General features: G+C 35.0%; 1 protein-coding gene across 2 annotated transcripts in view; it reads left to right on the top strand.

The window, feature by feature from the left end:
* Positions 1–14,068, top strand: part of LOC107704060 (gephyrin-like) — a 325,183-nt gene extending 311,115 nt beyond the window's left edge. For both annotated transcript variants that reach the window (XM_016506903.1, XM_016506902.1), the window contains 12 exons: positions 1,477–1,569; positions 3,823–3,878; positions 3,967–4,086; positions 5,217–5,275; positions 5,361–5,514; positions 7,927–8,048; positions 9,306–9,393; positions 9,774–9,847; positions 10,642–10,706; positions 10,843–10,946; positions 11,577–11,673; positions 13,721–14,068. In XM_016506903.1, the coding sequence (XP_016362389.1) occupies positions 1,477–1,569; positions 3,823–3,878; positions 3,967–4,086; positions 5,217–5,275; positions 5,361–5,514; positions 7,927–8,048; positions 9,306–9,393; positions 9,774–9,847; positions 10,642–10,706; positions 10,843–10,946; positions 11,577–11,673; positions 13,721–13,854 (1,166 nt within the window). In that variant the 3' untranslated portion in view covers positions 13,855–14,068. The remainder of the gene's footprint in view (positions 1–1,476; positions 1,570–3,822; positions 3,879–3,966; positions 4,087–5,216; positions 5,276–5,360; positions 5,515–7,926; positions 8,049–9,305; positions 9,394–9,773; positions 9,848–10,641; positions 10,707–10,842; positions 10,947–11,576; positions 11,674–13,720) is intronic.
* Positions 14,069–15,208: the final 1,140 nt, after the last annotated feature.

Here is a 15,208-nt window from a genome sequence, read left to right as displayed (position 1 = left end):
CTTTACACCATGTGTGTGTGTGTGTGTGTGTGTGTGTGTGTGTGTGTGTGTGTGTGTGTGTGCGCAGTTCCAGAGGAACATTTTATATCTCATTTATGTTTGGATAGAATAGGAAGAATAAATGCAGAGCATCAACTTCATCTTAGATGTATCTGCTAAAATTCCACATGATAAATAAAAATAGAAAAATAAAACTGAAGCTTATTTCTGCCACAAAAAAAACAATTGTGGCTTTTTATCACACAATTCAGTTTTTTTTTCTCACAATTGATCAATTAATAAACTCTGTAACTGTGTAAGAAAAGAGTCTGAATCGTAAAAAATAAGCCACAATTAGCTTTTTTTCCATAGTAGAAAAAACAAGATTGCAAGATGTAAACACTGAATTTTGAGGGGAAAAAAGACAGAATTGCAAGATGTACATTTATAATTATGAGGGAAAAAATACGAATTTTAAGTTTATAACTGTCAGTTCTGTCATGACAACTCTCGTAGGGATTGGCATGGTAATGTACAGTACATGACAATGTTAATGTATTTGGTCTTGGCGGAATAGATCTGCTACACTGCTGCTGCTGCGGCAGAGCAAGTACTGAGACTTGCTACAGCAAATACATCCACAACATGCTGCTGTGAGCATGTAAGAAATACTGCTGCTGCAAATATAACATACATGAAATAACCCCCATATAGCATACATGAATCACCTTGTAGCAGATCTATACAGGTGGAACTGGGGAAGGTGGAGGGTTTCTGAAGCAAGCTGCAACTGCTACGGCAAGCACTAATCATTATATTTGAATGTTGAGCAGCGAGCTCATTGGCTACCGATACAGGAGAGAACATCAGCTGTGTCATGTGATAATGATTTCATTAGGTCAGATTGAGTTAGACTTATCGGACTGCGCCATCTAGAGTTTCATGCCAGAACTCTGTATTTGCGAGATATAAATGTGCAATTATGTGAAAAAATTTAGAATTGCATGATGTTAGCTCGCAATAGTGAGAAAAAGTTGCAGTTACCTTTTAAAAAAAAAAATAATAATTCAGTGGTGAAAAACAGAAGAACAGAATTGTGAGATGTAAACTCAAAATTATGAGAAAAAAAAACATTTGAGTTGTAAACAAATTATGAAAAAAAATTCAGAATTGCAAGATGTAAACAGCTTGCAATTCTGAGGGAAAAAAATCTGAATCAAAAGATATAAACTCAGAATTGTGAGATAAAAAGTTGAAATGACCTTTTTTATGTTTTTGTTCCTTGGCAGAAATAAGCTTCCATAGAAGCCAGCATTTAAAATGCACTAAATTCAAATTTTCTCTAGATTGTTTATTTTTTATTATGACTACTATTTATTTTTGGGGGTAAATATCAGGCAGCTCATCATCCTTTATGCATTGTTAAAAGGCTGTTTAACATGCATATTATTTGCTAAGAAACACATCTAATCTTTTTCTCTGGTGTTGTTCTCATAGACGGCATGGGTCGTGTTCTGGCTCAGGACGTTTATGCCAAAGACAACCTGCCTCCGTTCCCTGCCTCCATTAAAGACGGCTACGCTGTAAGAGGTGAGAGCCCACATGACTCGACGATGACAGACCTGGTTAACTCACGCTCTAGTGCTTGCGTCAGCGCTGCATGTTGAAGCATTACTCATGTCTGCTAGAGAGCGACACTCCAAACGCCTCTCAGGGGATGCATGTCAAATGCTTCATTCATTTCTTATAGACTTGGTGCTGGATGGGAGTTTCCTGCTTAAAAATGTCATAACAAGAACTTGTGCAGAGTAAACTTCAGCATTTAGGGATTTTGCATTAATTGCATATTTATGAGCTCATGAGTATTTACTGACAGTCTATAAACACTGTCTGATGTAGGCCACGTTAAGGAAGATGTCTGGCTCTTCACAACATTAGGAAGATCTTAACATTCAGTTGCTGTAAAATCAATACTGACCCTATTTTAGTTTCTTCATACCCATTTCTGAATCTATAATGAATGTTAAGTCTTTCAGTCCCAGCAATTTACCAAAAGATATCTCTTATACACGCTCTGTACTGCATACAGTTTGCATATTAACAGTTGTATGCAAAGCAATACACAGTACACTATGCAACAGTAACTTCAACTAATAACTAACAATAACTTAATAACTTCAGGCATTTCAAACAAGCTTCGATTCGACGGTTACACTTTATTTTGATAGTCCACTTTAGACATTCTACTAACTATAAGTAACTATGCAACTTCATGTCAACTAATTCTCATTAATTTGCAACTACATGTCTACTAACTCTCAGAGTAGACTGTTAGGTTAGGTGTAGGGTTAGTAGAATAAGTTGACGTACTTGCAAAGTTTCTCGTAGTCAGTATGTTGTATGTTGTGGACCCATCAAAATAAAGTGTTAGACGATATTAAGCAGACAGTCTACTAATACTCTAATAACTGCTAGTTGACATGGAGTTGCAAAGTTACTTACTGTTAGGAGAACATCTAAAGTGGACTATCAAAATAAAGTGTTACCATTTAAACTTATCTGGTCTTTAATAATATTCTAAAAACATTAGCACAGAAACATTATTTATATATTATTTGTGTAGCATTTTTTTCTTCTGTAGCTTTCGTCTAACGTGTTTTTTAAAACGTTACACTGTTTGTTTCATAACTTTCAGAGAACATTCAAAAGTAACACATCCTTAATATACTGTTTGCAAAATATTTCAAATGGATTAAAAGTTAACGTTATTACTTGTTTGAAACCATTCAGAGAACATTAAAAAGTAACGTTCCAATAATGTTTGCAGAATTATTCAAATTGGAACATTCCTTTAATGCTTTTTTTAATGTTACTGTTTGCTGCTTGTTTCAAAATGTTCAAAGAACATTCCAAACTAACGTCCCTATTATGTCTGCAAAATGGAAAATGAAATATTCCCTTAATGTTTTAGCTAACATTTTGAAAAAAAAATTTTTAAAAACTATCCATTTTGAACATTCCTGAGAACATTCGAAATAACGTTTTAACGTGTCTAAGAATGTTATCAAAACATTCTTTGAACTTTCCCTTAATGTTTTAGGTAACGTTATTTGTTTCAAAACATTCAGAGAACATTTAAAAGTAACATTCCCATAATGTTTGTAGAATGTTTAAAATGGAACATTCCCTTAAAGGGGTCATATGATGCAATTTCATTTTTTCCTTTCTCTTTGGAGTGTTACAAGCTCTTGGTGCATAAAGAAGATCTGTAAATTTGCGCTTTGTAAAAATCGACGCGTTTCAGAAGGCGGGGCATAGAGGAGAAACAATAATGTACAGTATGTGGAAAAGAATGCGTTTTTTTAACTTTAAACCGCATAAACACATTTCATTACACCAAATACACAAAATAATGTTCTTTTTAGCAGCATCATATGACCCCTTTAATATTTTGGCTAACATTTTGAAAACATTTAAAAAACTGGACTTTTTGAATGTTGCGAGAACATTCAATATAATATTTTAACATGTCCATGACCTAATGGGAACGTTATCAAAACATTCTTAGAACATTCCCTTAATGTTTTAGCTAACGTTCATTACTTATTTCAAAACATTCAGAGAACATTCAAAAGTAACGTTTCCTTAATGTTTGCAGAATGATTAAAATCGAACATTCTCTTAATATTTTTTTTAAAAATTGCCATTTTGAACATTCTGAGAACATCTGGAACCTTTATTGTGTCTGTAACTTAATGGGAATGGTATCAAAACATTCTTAGAATATATTTTGTTAGCTGGGAAACAGTAGCATGCTACAGTGTTGTCTCTGTGTCCTGACAGCGGCTGATGGTCCTGGTGACAGATTTATTATCGGCGAGTCTCAGGCTGGAGAGCAGGTGAGAAAAGAAAAGATATCGTTTGAGAAATCCCCCTTCAGATGTAAGGAAAGTGATCCATACGGACTGCTGTAACGTGTGTTTCCAGCCCACACACACCGTGATGCCGGGTCAGGTGATGCGGGTTACGACAGGCGCTCCTATTCCATGCGGGGCCGACGCTGTGGTTCAAGTAGAAGACACCGAACTCCTGCGAGAGTCTGAAGACGTGAGTTACAGCCTGCTGATTCTTCAATAAAACATAATCATACATTATTAAATCATTTTCATTTATTCATACGCGCTATCGTTCGAAAGTCTGGGGGCGTTAAGTTTTTTTTTATGTAGCCTATTTGAAAGTCTCTTTTGCTGATCAAGGCTGCATTTATTTGATCGAAAATACAGTAAAAAAATGTGAAATATTATTAAAAAAAAAAATTTAAAGCTGTTTTCTATGTAAATATATGGTAAAATGTAATTTATTCCTGTGATCAAAGCTGAATTTTCAGCATCATTACTCCAGTCTTCAGTGTCACGCGATCCTTCATTTGCTGCTCGAGAAACATTTCTGATTATTATCAATGTTGAAAACAGTCTCGTTCCCTGTTCTCAGGGAACCATGGTTACATGCGTAACCTGAGACGTTCCCTTTCGAAAGGAAACTCAATGCTGCGTCCTCTAGAGGGCGCTAGGGGAACGCCTTCAGCGTGACTGGTGTCCTCTAGAGGACGCAGCGTTGAGTTCCCTGTTCTCAGGGAACCATGGTTACATGCGTAACCTGAGACGATTTTTGTTGAAACTGTGATACGCTTTATTTTTCAGGATTCTTTGATGAATAGAAAGTTCAAAACAACAGCATTGGTTTCAAATAGAAATCTTTTGTAACATTATAAATGTCTTTAGTGTCACTCAATTTAATGCACCCTTGATAGATAAAAGTATTCATTTCTTTCAGAAAAATCTTAACTACCCCACATTTTGAGAACTGTAACTGAGTGAAATAAATCTTTATTTCCTAAGGTTTATTGTGGTCATTTAAAGTTATGAATGCATATAATATCATAACATTTATATTTTTAAATAGTATATTGTATTTACATATAAAATAAATGTTGAATAATAAATATATTTACTATATATTTTTATTATTTATTTATGTATATATAATTATAATATAAGTATACAAAATTGCTGAAATGGAATAAACTTATTTTATAAAATGTTTAGTCAAATTCTACCAAAATATTTGAAAAGTGGGAGGAAATTAATTGGTAGCTACTGTTATGCACTGATGATGATAATCTGAAAATAGTTCACTCTGTCTGGCTGTCAGTTATTATTTGTCTGTTCATTTCTCAGGGCACAGAAGAGCTTGAGGTGCGGATTCTGGTTCAGGCTCGTCCAGGTCAAGACATCAGGTGAGCGTCTGTGAGCGTATCTCAGCATGACTGTGTGAGTCTCAGATGCGTCTGAGGGGGTCTGTCCCGTGTTCTGCTTCTGCAGGCCCATCGGTCACGACATTAAGCGTGGTGAATGCGTGCTGGCCAAAGGCACTCACATGGGCCCGTCTGAGATCGGCCTGCTGGCCACGGTGGGCGTCACAGAGGTGGAAGTGCAGAGGTTTCCAGTCGTGGCTGTGATGTCTACAGGCAACGAGGTGCCACTACAACACACACTGCTCTTTAGAGCTCCACTGTTTCTTCTAGACAGCAATTAGATCTAATGGGGAGCCTCCAGCTTTCTCACACTGCAAAAAATACTTTCTTACTCAGGATTTTTGTCTTGTTTCCAGTGCAAATATCTAAACATTCTTAAATATAGATATATTTACCTGAGAAGGAAGAATGTTTAACATGTTAAGTCTGAAAAATGTATCAAAATTAAGTGAGTTTATTATTAAAACAAGAAAAATATCGGTCCGTGGGGTCCGAAAAATAATCTTGTTTTCCCTTTTAATTTTTCTTACCGCACTGACAGATTTTTTCTTCTTCTTGTTTTAAGCAGAAACTCCCTAATTTTGGGAGATTTTTTGGGAAAATAATATTTTAGTGAATTAGAAGTCGACTCATACCACATCAAGAAAACAGTGGACCATTAAACTAATTTTTCTCTCTTCTGTTTTATAGTATAGAAAAATGATGTTTGTAATGTTATGTATACAGTACATATTTTGTTTCACAAATTATATCTGAAAATAAACCTATAAAAAAGAAAACGTCTCGGTTACTTGTGTAACCCTCGTTGAGCTCGCCTGGGACGTGAACGGCGGGAAGCGACCTCAGATGCTTCTGACTCCAAAGGAGGAGATGGTGGGCGAGTTGCGACATGCAACGGGAGAGTAGACCGCCCTGGTGGTTGATGTACGCAACGGTCGCAGTGTTGTCCGTCCGGACCAATACGTGCTTGTCGTGTAGCAGCGATTTGAAGCGGCGCAGAGCAAGCCATACTGCTTGCAACTTGAGGCAGTTGATATGCCAGTGCAGTCGGGGCCCCGACCAGAGACCCGCAGCTGCATTCCCAGCCTGGTGGACTTGCAGGAGGGCCATGGCGTGCAGGGCGGAAGCGGCCTGTCCAGCAGCACTGTAAGCCTTAGCTGTCAGAGTGGACGAGAACTTACAGGCCCTGACGGGAGGCGTGGAGATGCTGGACCCCGCCCTGTCCGAGGATCCAGCACACTCGTCTGGGAACACCAGGTGGTGCGACATTCTAGAGGAATGAGAGGCCCGCGGAGACGTACTCGACCGGGGAAGCTCTCACCGTGATCCTCAGGTCTCCCTGTGATTGGGCTCTCGGGCGAGATCCCCAATTCGTCAGTCACGACTGACGTAACGTCGAACGTGACTGACTGAAAGGGAACAATATTTAATATCTAATAGATCTAATAGGAATAATACACTGCAAAAAGTGATTTTCTTAGTCAGTATTTTTTGTCTTTTTATCCGGTACAGTTATCTAAACATTCTTAAATCAAGATACATTTGAGAAGCAAAATGGTTTAAAATATTAAGTTTTGTTTTCTGAAAAATGTATCAAAGTTAACTGAGTTTTTGCTTTAGAAAAAGAAAAAATATCTGCCAAATAGTATCAGAAAAATAAAAGAAAGCAAAAGGAAAAACAAGATTATTTTTCGGACCCCATTTGTTTTGTTTTAAGCAAAAGCTCACTTAATTTTGCTACATTTTTCAGAACACAAGACTTGTCACTTTTTGTATCTTAATTTAAGAATATCTAGATTTTTCTACTGAAAAACAAGTCAAAATTACTAAGAAAATAATTTGCGGATGCTTTTTTTTCTCTTTATCTCTCCCACATGTGTCTCCTTTAGAATTTCAGAAGAGATCTCAACAATGTCTCAAAATGCAGAAAGTCAGAAATCTCAACATCAACTCCAACATTTCTCATTAAGTTTCCCCAAGATCAAATGATGACGTTTATAGCGCTACACTCTCACTGACTCATTTGTGTCTGTTTTTATTTCTCCTAAGTTGATATATCAGTTAAACGTCTCTGAGAACTCCATTAAATGGTAATTCACTACTGGCAGGATGGGCTTTAAATTAAAAAAATTTTTTTTTTAAATCAGTGCTATATGACTAGAGAAAACAGAGAAAGAGGCTGTGTTGTTCCCTTTTGCCAAAATGATGGGAAAACTTCAACACCCATAATGCACTGATGGGTGACTGTTTGTGAGCAGGCATGAAAAACTATAAAAGTTCAATCTGTAGTTTTCACAAAAACCCGGAAGCTGTCAGAAGTTTGCTGGATCATCCGGTGGACTTTTGCTGACATGTTAGTGATATTGTAACAAAGCAGTGCTTAAAGTTACTCTTTAAGTCTTATAAGAAATTCCTGAGCAGCAAGCTGTTACAGCTTGTATTTCATGTATATGTATTGTTGCGTAATTTCGCTCTTAATGAACCAATAAACCTTATATAGCATGGAGTCTAGAAGCAGATCATTAATAGGAATCTCTAGTTTGCTTTTTTGGTTTAATCTTCTAATATGTGGAGTTTGACCGGGAAATTTAATAATTTGTCCTTCAGTATGTATATGTGTATGTATATTTCAGCTGCTGAACCCAGAGGACGATTTACACCCCGGTAAGATCAGAGACTCGAACCGCTCGACGCTGCTGGCCACCATACAGGAGCACGGATACCCCACCATCAACCTGGGCATCGTGGGAGACAAGTGAGCAGCTTTCAGCCTTTAGACAGAAATATGAGTAATTGTGTGTCAAATTTAGACTACATAAAAACGGGAAAAAATCTTTCTTTTGTGCCAATCAATTTCTGATTAATAAATGTTTTTGTCATATGTAGTTATAGTTTTTTGTTTTGTTTTGTTTTGTTTTGTTTGGTTTTGCTTTGCTTTGCTTTGTTTTGTTTTGCTTTGCTTTGCTTTGCTTTGCTTTGCTTTGCTTTGCTTTGCTTTGCTTTGCTTTGCTTTGCTTTGCTTTGCTTTGCTTTGCTTTGCTTTGCTTTGCTTTGCTTTGCTTTGCTTTGCTTTGCTTTGCTTTGCTTTGCTTTGCTTTGCTTCTGTTTTTTTTGCTTTGCTTTGCTTTGCTTTGTTTTGTTTTGCTTTGCTTTGCTTTATTTTGTTTTGTTTTGCTTTGCTTTTTGTTTTAAATCCTAGCATATTGTACCAACAGGAGTACATATAACCAAACATGTCAGGCATATACAGAAAGGAAAAAATACTGAAAAACATTGCACATGTCAAACAATTGCATAGTTAGTATTGTTTTTAGGTTTACATTTAATGTCAATTTTAAATTGTTCAAACAAAGGCTTTTTTGTTCAAACCATTTGACTTGAGTAATGAGCAAACATCAAAATTGCATCAAAGTTCAACTAGATTTTTATTATCATCAAATTAGAAACACCTTTACATCACATCAGCTTCAACAAAATTAGCAACAATCTTAGCTTTTTTTTTTTTACTTTTCAATTCTCGCCCCCCCAAAACATGTGCATATTCCCAAATTAAATGAGTAATGGAGACTCATTTCAGGGGCATTTTTACAAAAATCACCAGCATCTTCCACTGAAACACAAGTGACTTAACTAGGTAAACTTGATGGAAAATCTGATATAAAACCTCCTTCTCTATATTTATAAGTCTACTCCAGCAAGCAAAATACATGTATTATTGCAACTAGGACTTAATAAAATATGTACCATGCACCCTAAATTCCTGAAGTGATTGTAAAGGAAAATCATTACTACAGGCTAACAGCCTTATGGAATTGCATGTAATATAGTTAAATGTTGGTTAACTTAAGTTCAGTTGACAAATTATAAACATGAATAATTGAATTCAATATAGTTGTATAAAGCACCCTCCGTTTCATACAGTTATTGCATTTGATTTAGTTATCTTTAAGGCTATAAATCGTGTTTTTGTGGCATCAGTTATCATGGTAACTGTTACCGTGGTTTCCTGCAGCCCTGATGACCTGCTGAACGCTCTGAATGAGGGAATCAGCCGCGCTGATGTCATCATCACCTCAGGGGGCGTGTCCATGGGGGAAAAGGTACAAGAGCTGGTGCATGTGCTCTGTGTATTTAGTTGACAGCTTTTTAAAGACAAACTCTGCTTTAGGAAGACGCATGGAAAAGCATAACACTTTGAGTTTACTTTGGTAATAACTGCTTTATACTGACATCTAGTGGCTGGATTGCAGTAAGACTGTCACATCAAAGAGATTTACTGCTAAAGAAATGAAGTGCCTAGTACTTTAAGTACATTAAAGAAGAGAATACAGTGTTTATACAATTAATACAATCAGACATTGGTGTTTTATATATATATATATATATATATATATATACACACATAATATATATATAATTTTTTTTAATTGGTCCAAGTTTAACAGATCATTAAGATCACTGTAAATGGATGTTTTAACAGGATTACCTGAAACAGGTACTTGATATCGACCTTCATGCTCAGATACACTTTGGACGTGTCTTCATGAAACCAGGGTGAGTTTTTGAAGAAACAGGTGACATCTGTGTGAAGATTGTACAAGTAATGCAGAATCAGGGTGTTTTCACTTCTGAAACCTCGTGAAATGAACCAAACAATTTAATTTAATGAAAAACTACAGAAAGCAGATTTGAATTTGAGTCTGTTTAATCCATAGTACCTCATTTTACCACTATTTTATTCAAATATATTTTATTAACATAATTTTTTTATTGGCATTTATTTTTATTATAAATTAAAATGTATATTTATTTTATTGAAATTAATAGAATAATAGAATAGAATAGTTTTTAATACTGTTATTATATAATAGTCTTTATCCACTTTCATCGGAGCAAAATTGAATCTAAAAAAACATCAAACTTGGATATCAGTTAATTTAATCCATAGTACTACATTTTATTAATTTTATTTTATTTTAAGTATGTATTTTATTAAAATATGTTTTATTAACATTTATTTAATTTTAAATTAAATGTATTAAATTTAATTTATTTTATTACTATTCTATTTTTTATCCACTTTAATTTAAATGTAATTAGTTAATTAATTTAATTTAATTTAAAAACTCCTAAAAGACAGCCTGGATGTCAGTCCATTTAATCCATAGGACTACATTTTATTTCATTTGATTTTACTTTATTTTAAAATGTATATTTATTTTCAACATAAGCGTGTCCTGAGACGGTCTCACTCCAGATGCTCTCAGTGTGAAAACACCCTGATCTTGAGTGTCAAACGATGAGAATGAGTTCACGCGGGTATTGAGCTCTGGTTTGTCTTCCGTTAGTCTCCCCACAACATTTGCCACTGTTGATATGGACGGGTCTCGAAAACTTATCTTTGCTCTGCCAGGTAGGGACGGTGAGAGAGTTTATTGGTGTATTTTTTCAAAACACATATTAGTCTGTAATTTCAACACATAGATTTGGCTATTTTTTCATGTATTAGTGAATGATCTGTGTGTTTGTGGCTCTCTGGTGATTCACAGGTAATCCTGTGTCAGCGGTCGTAACATGTAACCTCTTCGTCATTCCTGCCTTGAGGAAGATGCAGGGAATCTTAGACCCGCGACCCACCATAATAAAAGCCAGGGTAAGACCACCTTCAACCTTACATAGAATAAGGACCTTTAGATATAGAGCACTTCAAAACTTTGGGATCAGTAGGATTCTTCTGCTCACCGAGGCTGCATTTTATTTAATACAAAATACAGTAAAAACCGTAATATTGTGAAATATTATTACAATTTAAAAAAACTGTATTCTATTGTAATATATAGTAAAATGTAATTTATTCCTGTGATGCAAAGCTGAATTTTCAGCATCATTACTCCAGTCTTCAGTGTCACATGACCCTTCAGAAATCATTCTAATATGCTGATATGCTGCTCAAAAAAAATATTTCTGATTATTGTCAATGTTGAAAACAGTTGTGCTGCCAAACTTGTCTGTGAAAGCTGTGATACATTTTATTTTCCAGGATTCTTTGTTGGATAGAAAGTTGAAAAGAGCAGCATTTATTAGAAATATTAATTTTTTGTAACATTATAAATGTCTTTACTGTCACTTTTGTTCAACTGAATGCATCCTTGCTGGATAAAAGGATTCATTTAAAAAATAAAAGAATATGTCAATGCATGAACTTCAAAACATTAATTGCAAAACATTCAAATCTATCGACTGCCTTAATAACAACATCTAAATTGTGCTTAATTGTTTCCAGTTGTCATGTGATGTGAAGCTGGATCCCCGTCCGGAGTATCACCGCTGTATTTTGACATGGCACCATCAGGAACCTCTGCCATGGGCACAGAGCACAGGTCACACATTATATTAATATTATTATTATTACAGAAGTCTTGCAGAACTGACCTGCATTGTTTTGCCTATACATTGCTAGAAAATCACATGCATATACGACAAAATTGCGTTGGGCAACTGAATGTTTGTCACTATAGCCATTGGCTAATAAATTGTTCAATTTCACTTTTTAATTTGAGTACAGATATATTTTTTACTTTGTTTTGTGTGCTATGACCACTTTAGTGCGCCTAAACTTTCTGAGTGAGCATTTGACAGGAAACAATATATTAGCTCGTTTATGAGTGTGTAAAAAGAGCCATGTTGCATGCCATGTTGATGCACTGCATGTAAATTATATTCTTTCTTGATTTTTTCCTTTCAGAATGACTGTTTGTTTAGAATCATTCTTTGTTTTAGATTTTTTGAACAATTGTGCAAGTGCCATCCCAATGCTAGAGTTTACCAATCACCTTTGATTTCAGAAAATCAGCTTTAGTTTTTTATTATATTAGTTTTTATGAATATTTTGAATTACCTTTTATTTTTTGTTTTCATTTTAATTTTATATCAAATTTTAGTAATTTTGTTGTGTGTTTTTGTCATTTTTAGCAGTTTTGGGGGTCTTTTTTATGTTAATGTAGTTTTTATGTTTATTTCAATTTTAGTTATTTTTGTACATCAAGTTAAATTAAAAAGTAGAAATGGCATAGCAACTAAGTTTAAGGGTTTTTAATATTTTATTTTATTTCCATTACAGTTTAAATTATTTCAAGTTACAAAAATGATGTTTATGGTTTTAATTTAAACTATACACTCTTAAAATTGCTGGGTTAAAAAGGGACAAACCCAGCTATTGGGTTGTTTTGACCTAGCGGTTGGGTTGTTTTGAACCAGCGGTTGGGTTGTTTTGACCCAGCGGTTGGGTTGTTTTGAACCAGCGGTTGGGTTGTTTTGACCCAACCGCTAGGTCAAAACAACCCAATAGCTGGGTTTGTCCCTTTTTAACCCAGCGCTGGGTTATATTTAACCCATCATTTTTTAGAGTGTAGTAACCCTAATCCATATATTTTCATGCATGGTTGCCATGTTTTAATTGTTAATTACTACATTTCTATCACTAAAAATGCTTGATTGCCTGTTATTTCAAAAATGTACTGTATATTACACTCTAAAAAATGCTGGGCTGTTTCAACACAGCTTTGGGTCAAATATGGGCTAACCCAACTTTTGGGTTAAAATTTTAATTTAAAAATGTAACCCAACAGCTGGGTTAGTCCATATTTGACCCAAAGTTGGGTCGAAACAACCCAGCATTTTTTAGAGTGCATGTAAAATATCTGTCATTTTGTGAAGAGAAGCTGATTTGATTTGGGATATATTTTTAAAAGAAATGCATAAAATAATATAAAAATATATTATTAATGTATTGCTGTTTAAATGTATAATTTATTAGTATATATATGTCCTAATGTCAATGAGTGCGTAGAGGGTTGTTATACTCTCTTATTTTCTCTTATTGTGGCTATAGCAAGATACACGTTGGTTCCTCTGACATTAGTGGTTTCTGATTTAAGGCAGTATATGTGACCATGGAGCACAAATAAGTAGAGCAGTCATAAGTAGCACGGATATATTTGTAGCAATAGCCAACAATACACTGTATGGGTCAAAATGGTCGATTTTTCTTTTATGCCAAAAATCATTAGGATATTAAGTAAAGATCATGTTCCATGACGATATTTTTTTTTTATTTCCTACTGTAAATATATTAAAACTTAATTTTTATTAGTAATATGCATTGCTAAGAACTTCATTTGGACAACTTTAAATGCGATTTTCTCAATATTTTTTTTTTTTTTTTTGCACCCTCAGATTCCAGATTTTCAAATAGTTGTATCTCAGCCTAATATTGTCCTATACATCAATGGAAAGCTTATATATTCAGCTTTCAGATGAAGTATAAATCTCAATTTAAAAAAATTGACCCTTATGACTGGTTTTGTGGTCCAGACTCCAGGCAGGGTCCCATATTTTCAAGCTTTTCTCCGTCTCGTCTTCCTCCAGGGAACCAGGTTAGCAGCAGACTCATGAGCATGCGCAGCGCTAACGGACTCCTGATGCTACCTCCCAAAACCGAGCAATACGTGGAGCTGCACAAGGGCGAGGTGGTGGACGTCATGGTCATCGGCCGTCTATGATGTCACGGCAGCGGGCTGACGGACGGAGAGCGACGGGTGGTTCACGGTGCATGTTCACATATCATTGACTGTAATATGCAACGGCACAGCTAGTTTTTATTGATTTGGATAACACTGAAGTATAGTCAACATCTTGATCACAAAACTAGATGCATATGAGAAAAAAAAATATTTCAAAGAAAGAAAAATATACTTTTAAATTATAAAATCTAATTATAAAAAGAGATTTATTCTGTATTATTATTAATTATTATTATTGCATTTTTCTTCTCATTATTATTAATTATTGTTATTATTATATTAAGGCAACTTTGTTCTTTTCATTGCAGTTGCTTTGTGTGTTCAATGCTAGATCTTATAGCTGTAGCATTTTAATAGAAACTGAAGGTGCCTGCCAGGAGAGAGAGAGAAAACAAAAAGATGAAGAACATTATTTCCCCGTCTTAACGCAAAAATAACTGAAAAACGAGCGCTTTTGTTTTCGGACGCGGGGAAGGAACTCAACAACTTGAAATCTGGACTCTGGAGGGTGGCACTTTTTGTCTTTTTGTCTCCTCCCATTAGTACGCATCATTATGACATCACAAAGAGCTTTGCTTGTCGTTTATATCTCGTGAGTCTTGTTTGTGTGCGCAGTGCCAAACGCGTGGGTGCACAAAGGTCGTGCGCGGGGGAACACGGACCTGGTCGCCCAATCCCTGAAGCTTCCTTATAATCACATGACCTGGTGTAGCCTCGCCCCCGTCCTCCCAGGGGGCGGAGTCACAGGTGAACGTTTTATTTGAATATACTTTAAAAAAGACGAGGAAAAAAAGAAACCACAGCTTATTTAAGTGCTGACTGCCTTTTTAATCAACTACACAAAAATGTACAGTAAAAAACGAACAATTGAATTGTACAGATAAATGTGACCAGCACTCCTGCGGAATATGACCAAGCAATGAGGAGACATTGAACAAATCTGTATAATAACATTTTCTGTAACGATAAGAACCTAATGAGAGAGAATACAATAGTAAAATCCTTGATCATTATATAAAAATAGCATTGTGGAATTTTCTTGTAATAAAATGAATAAAAACATAATTCCTTAACGTGTGTGATTTCTTTTTTTCTTTTTTTTTACATTTTATGTTGTGCCGATTGACCATTGTATGCAGATTCTCTGCAAATTTCAGATATTAGTCTGGAATCAAATCTGGGTTGTAGTTATAGATAAACATCATTTTTCACACAGTAACTTTGGTAATTGTGTTCAATGGCTGAGATTGATGGATATTAACAATTTGGGGAAACAGTTGTTATAGAAATACGATTTTTTTAAATATTTACTTATTAAATCATATTAAATATA

This window comes from Sinocyclocheilus anshuiensis, unplaced genomic scaffold (genome assembly GCF_001515605.1).
Source record: "Sinocyclocheilus anshuiensis isolate Anshui unplaced genomic scaffold, SAMN03320099.WGS_v1.1 scaffold534, whole genome shotgun sequence".
NCBI lineage: Eukaryota > Metazoa > Chordata > Actinopteri > Cypriniformes > Cyprinidae > Sinocyclocheilus > Sinocyclocheilus anshuiensis.
The sequence above is the reverse complement of the archived record's forward strand: the minus strand, read 5'-3'. Positions and strand labels throughout refer to the sequence as shown.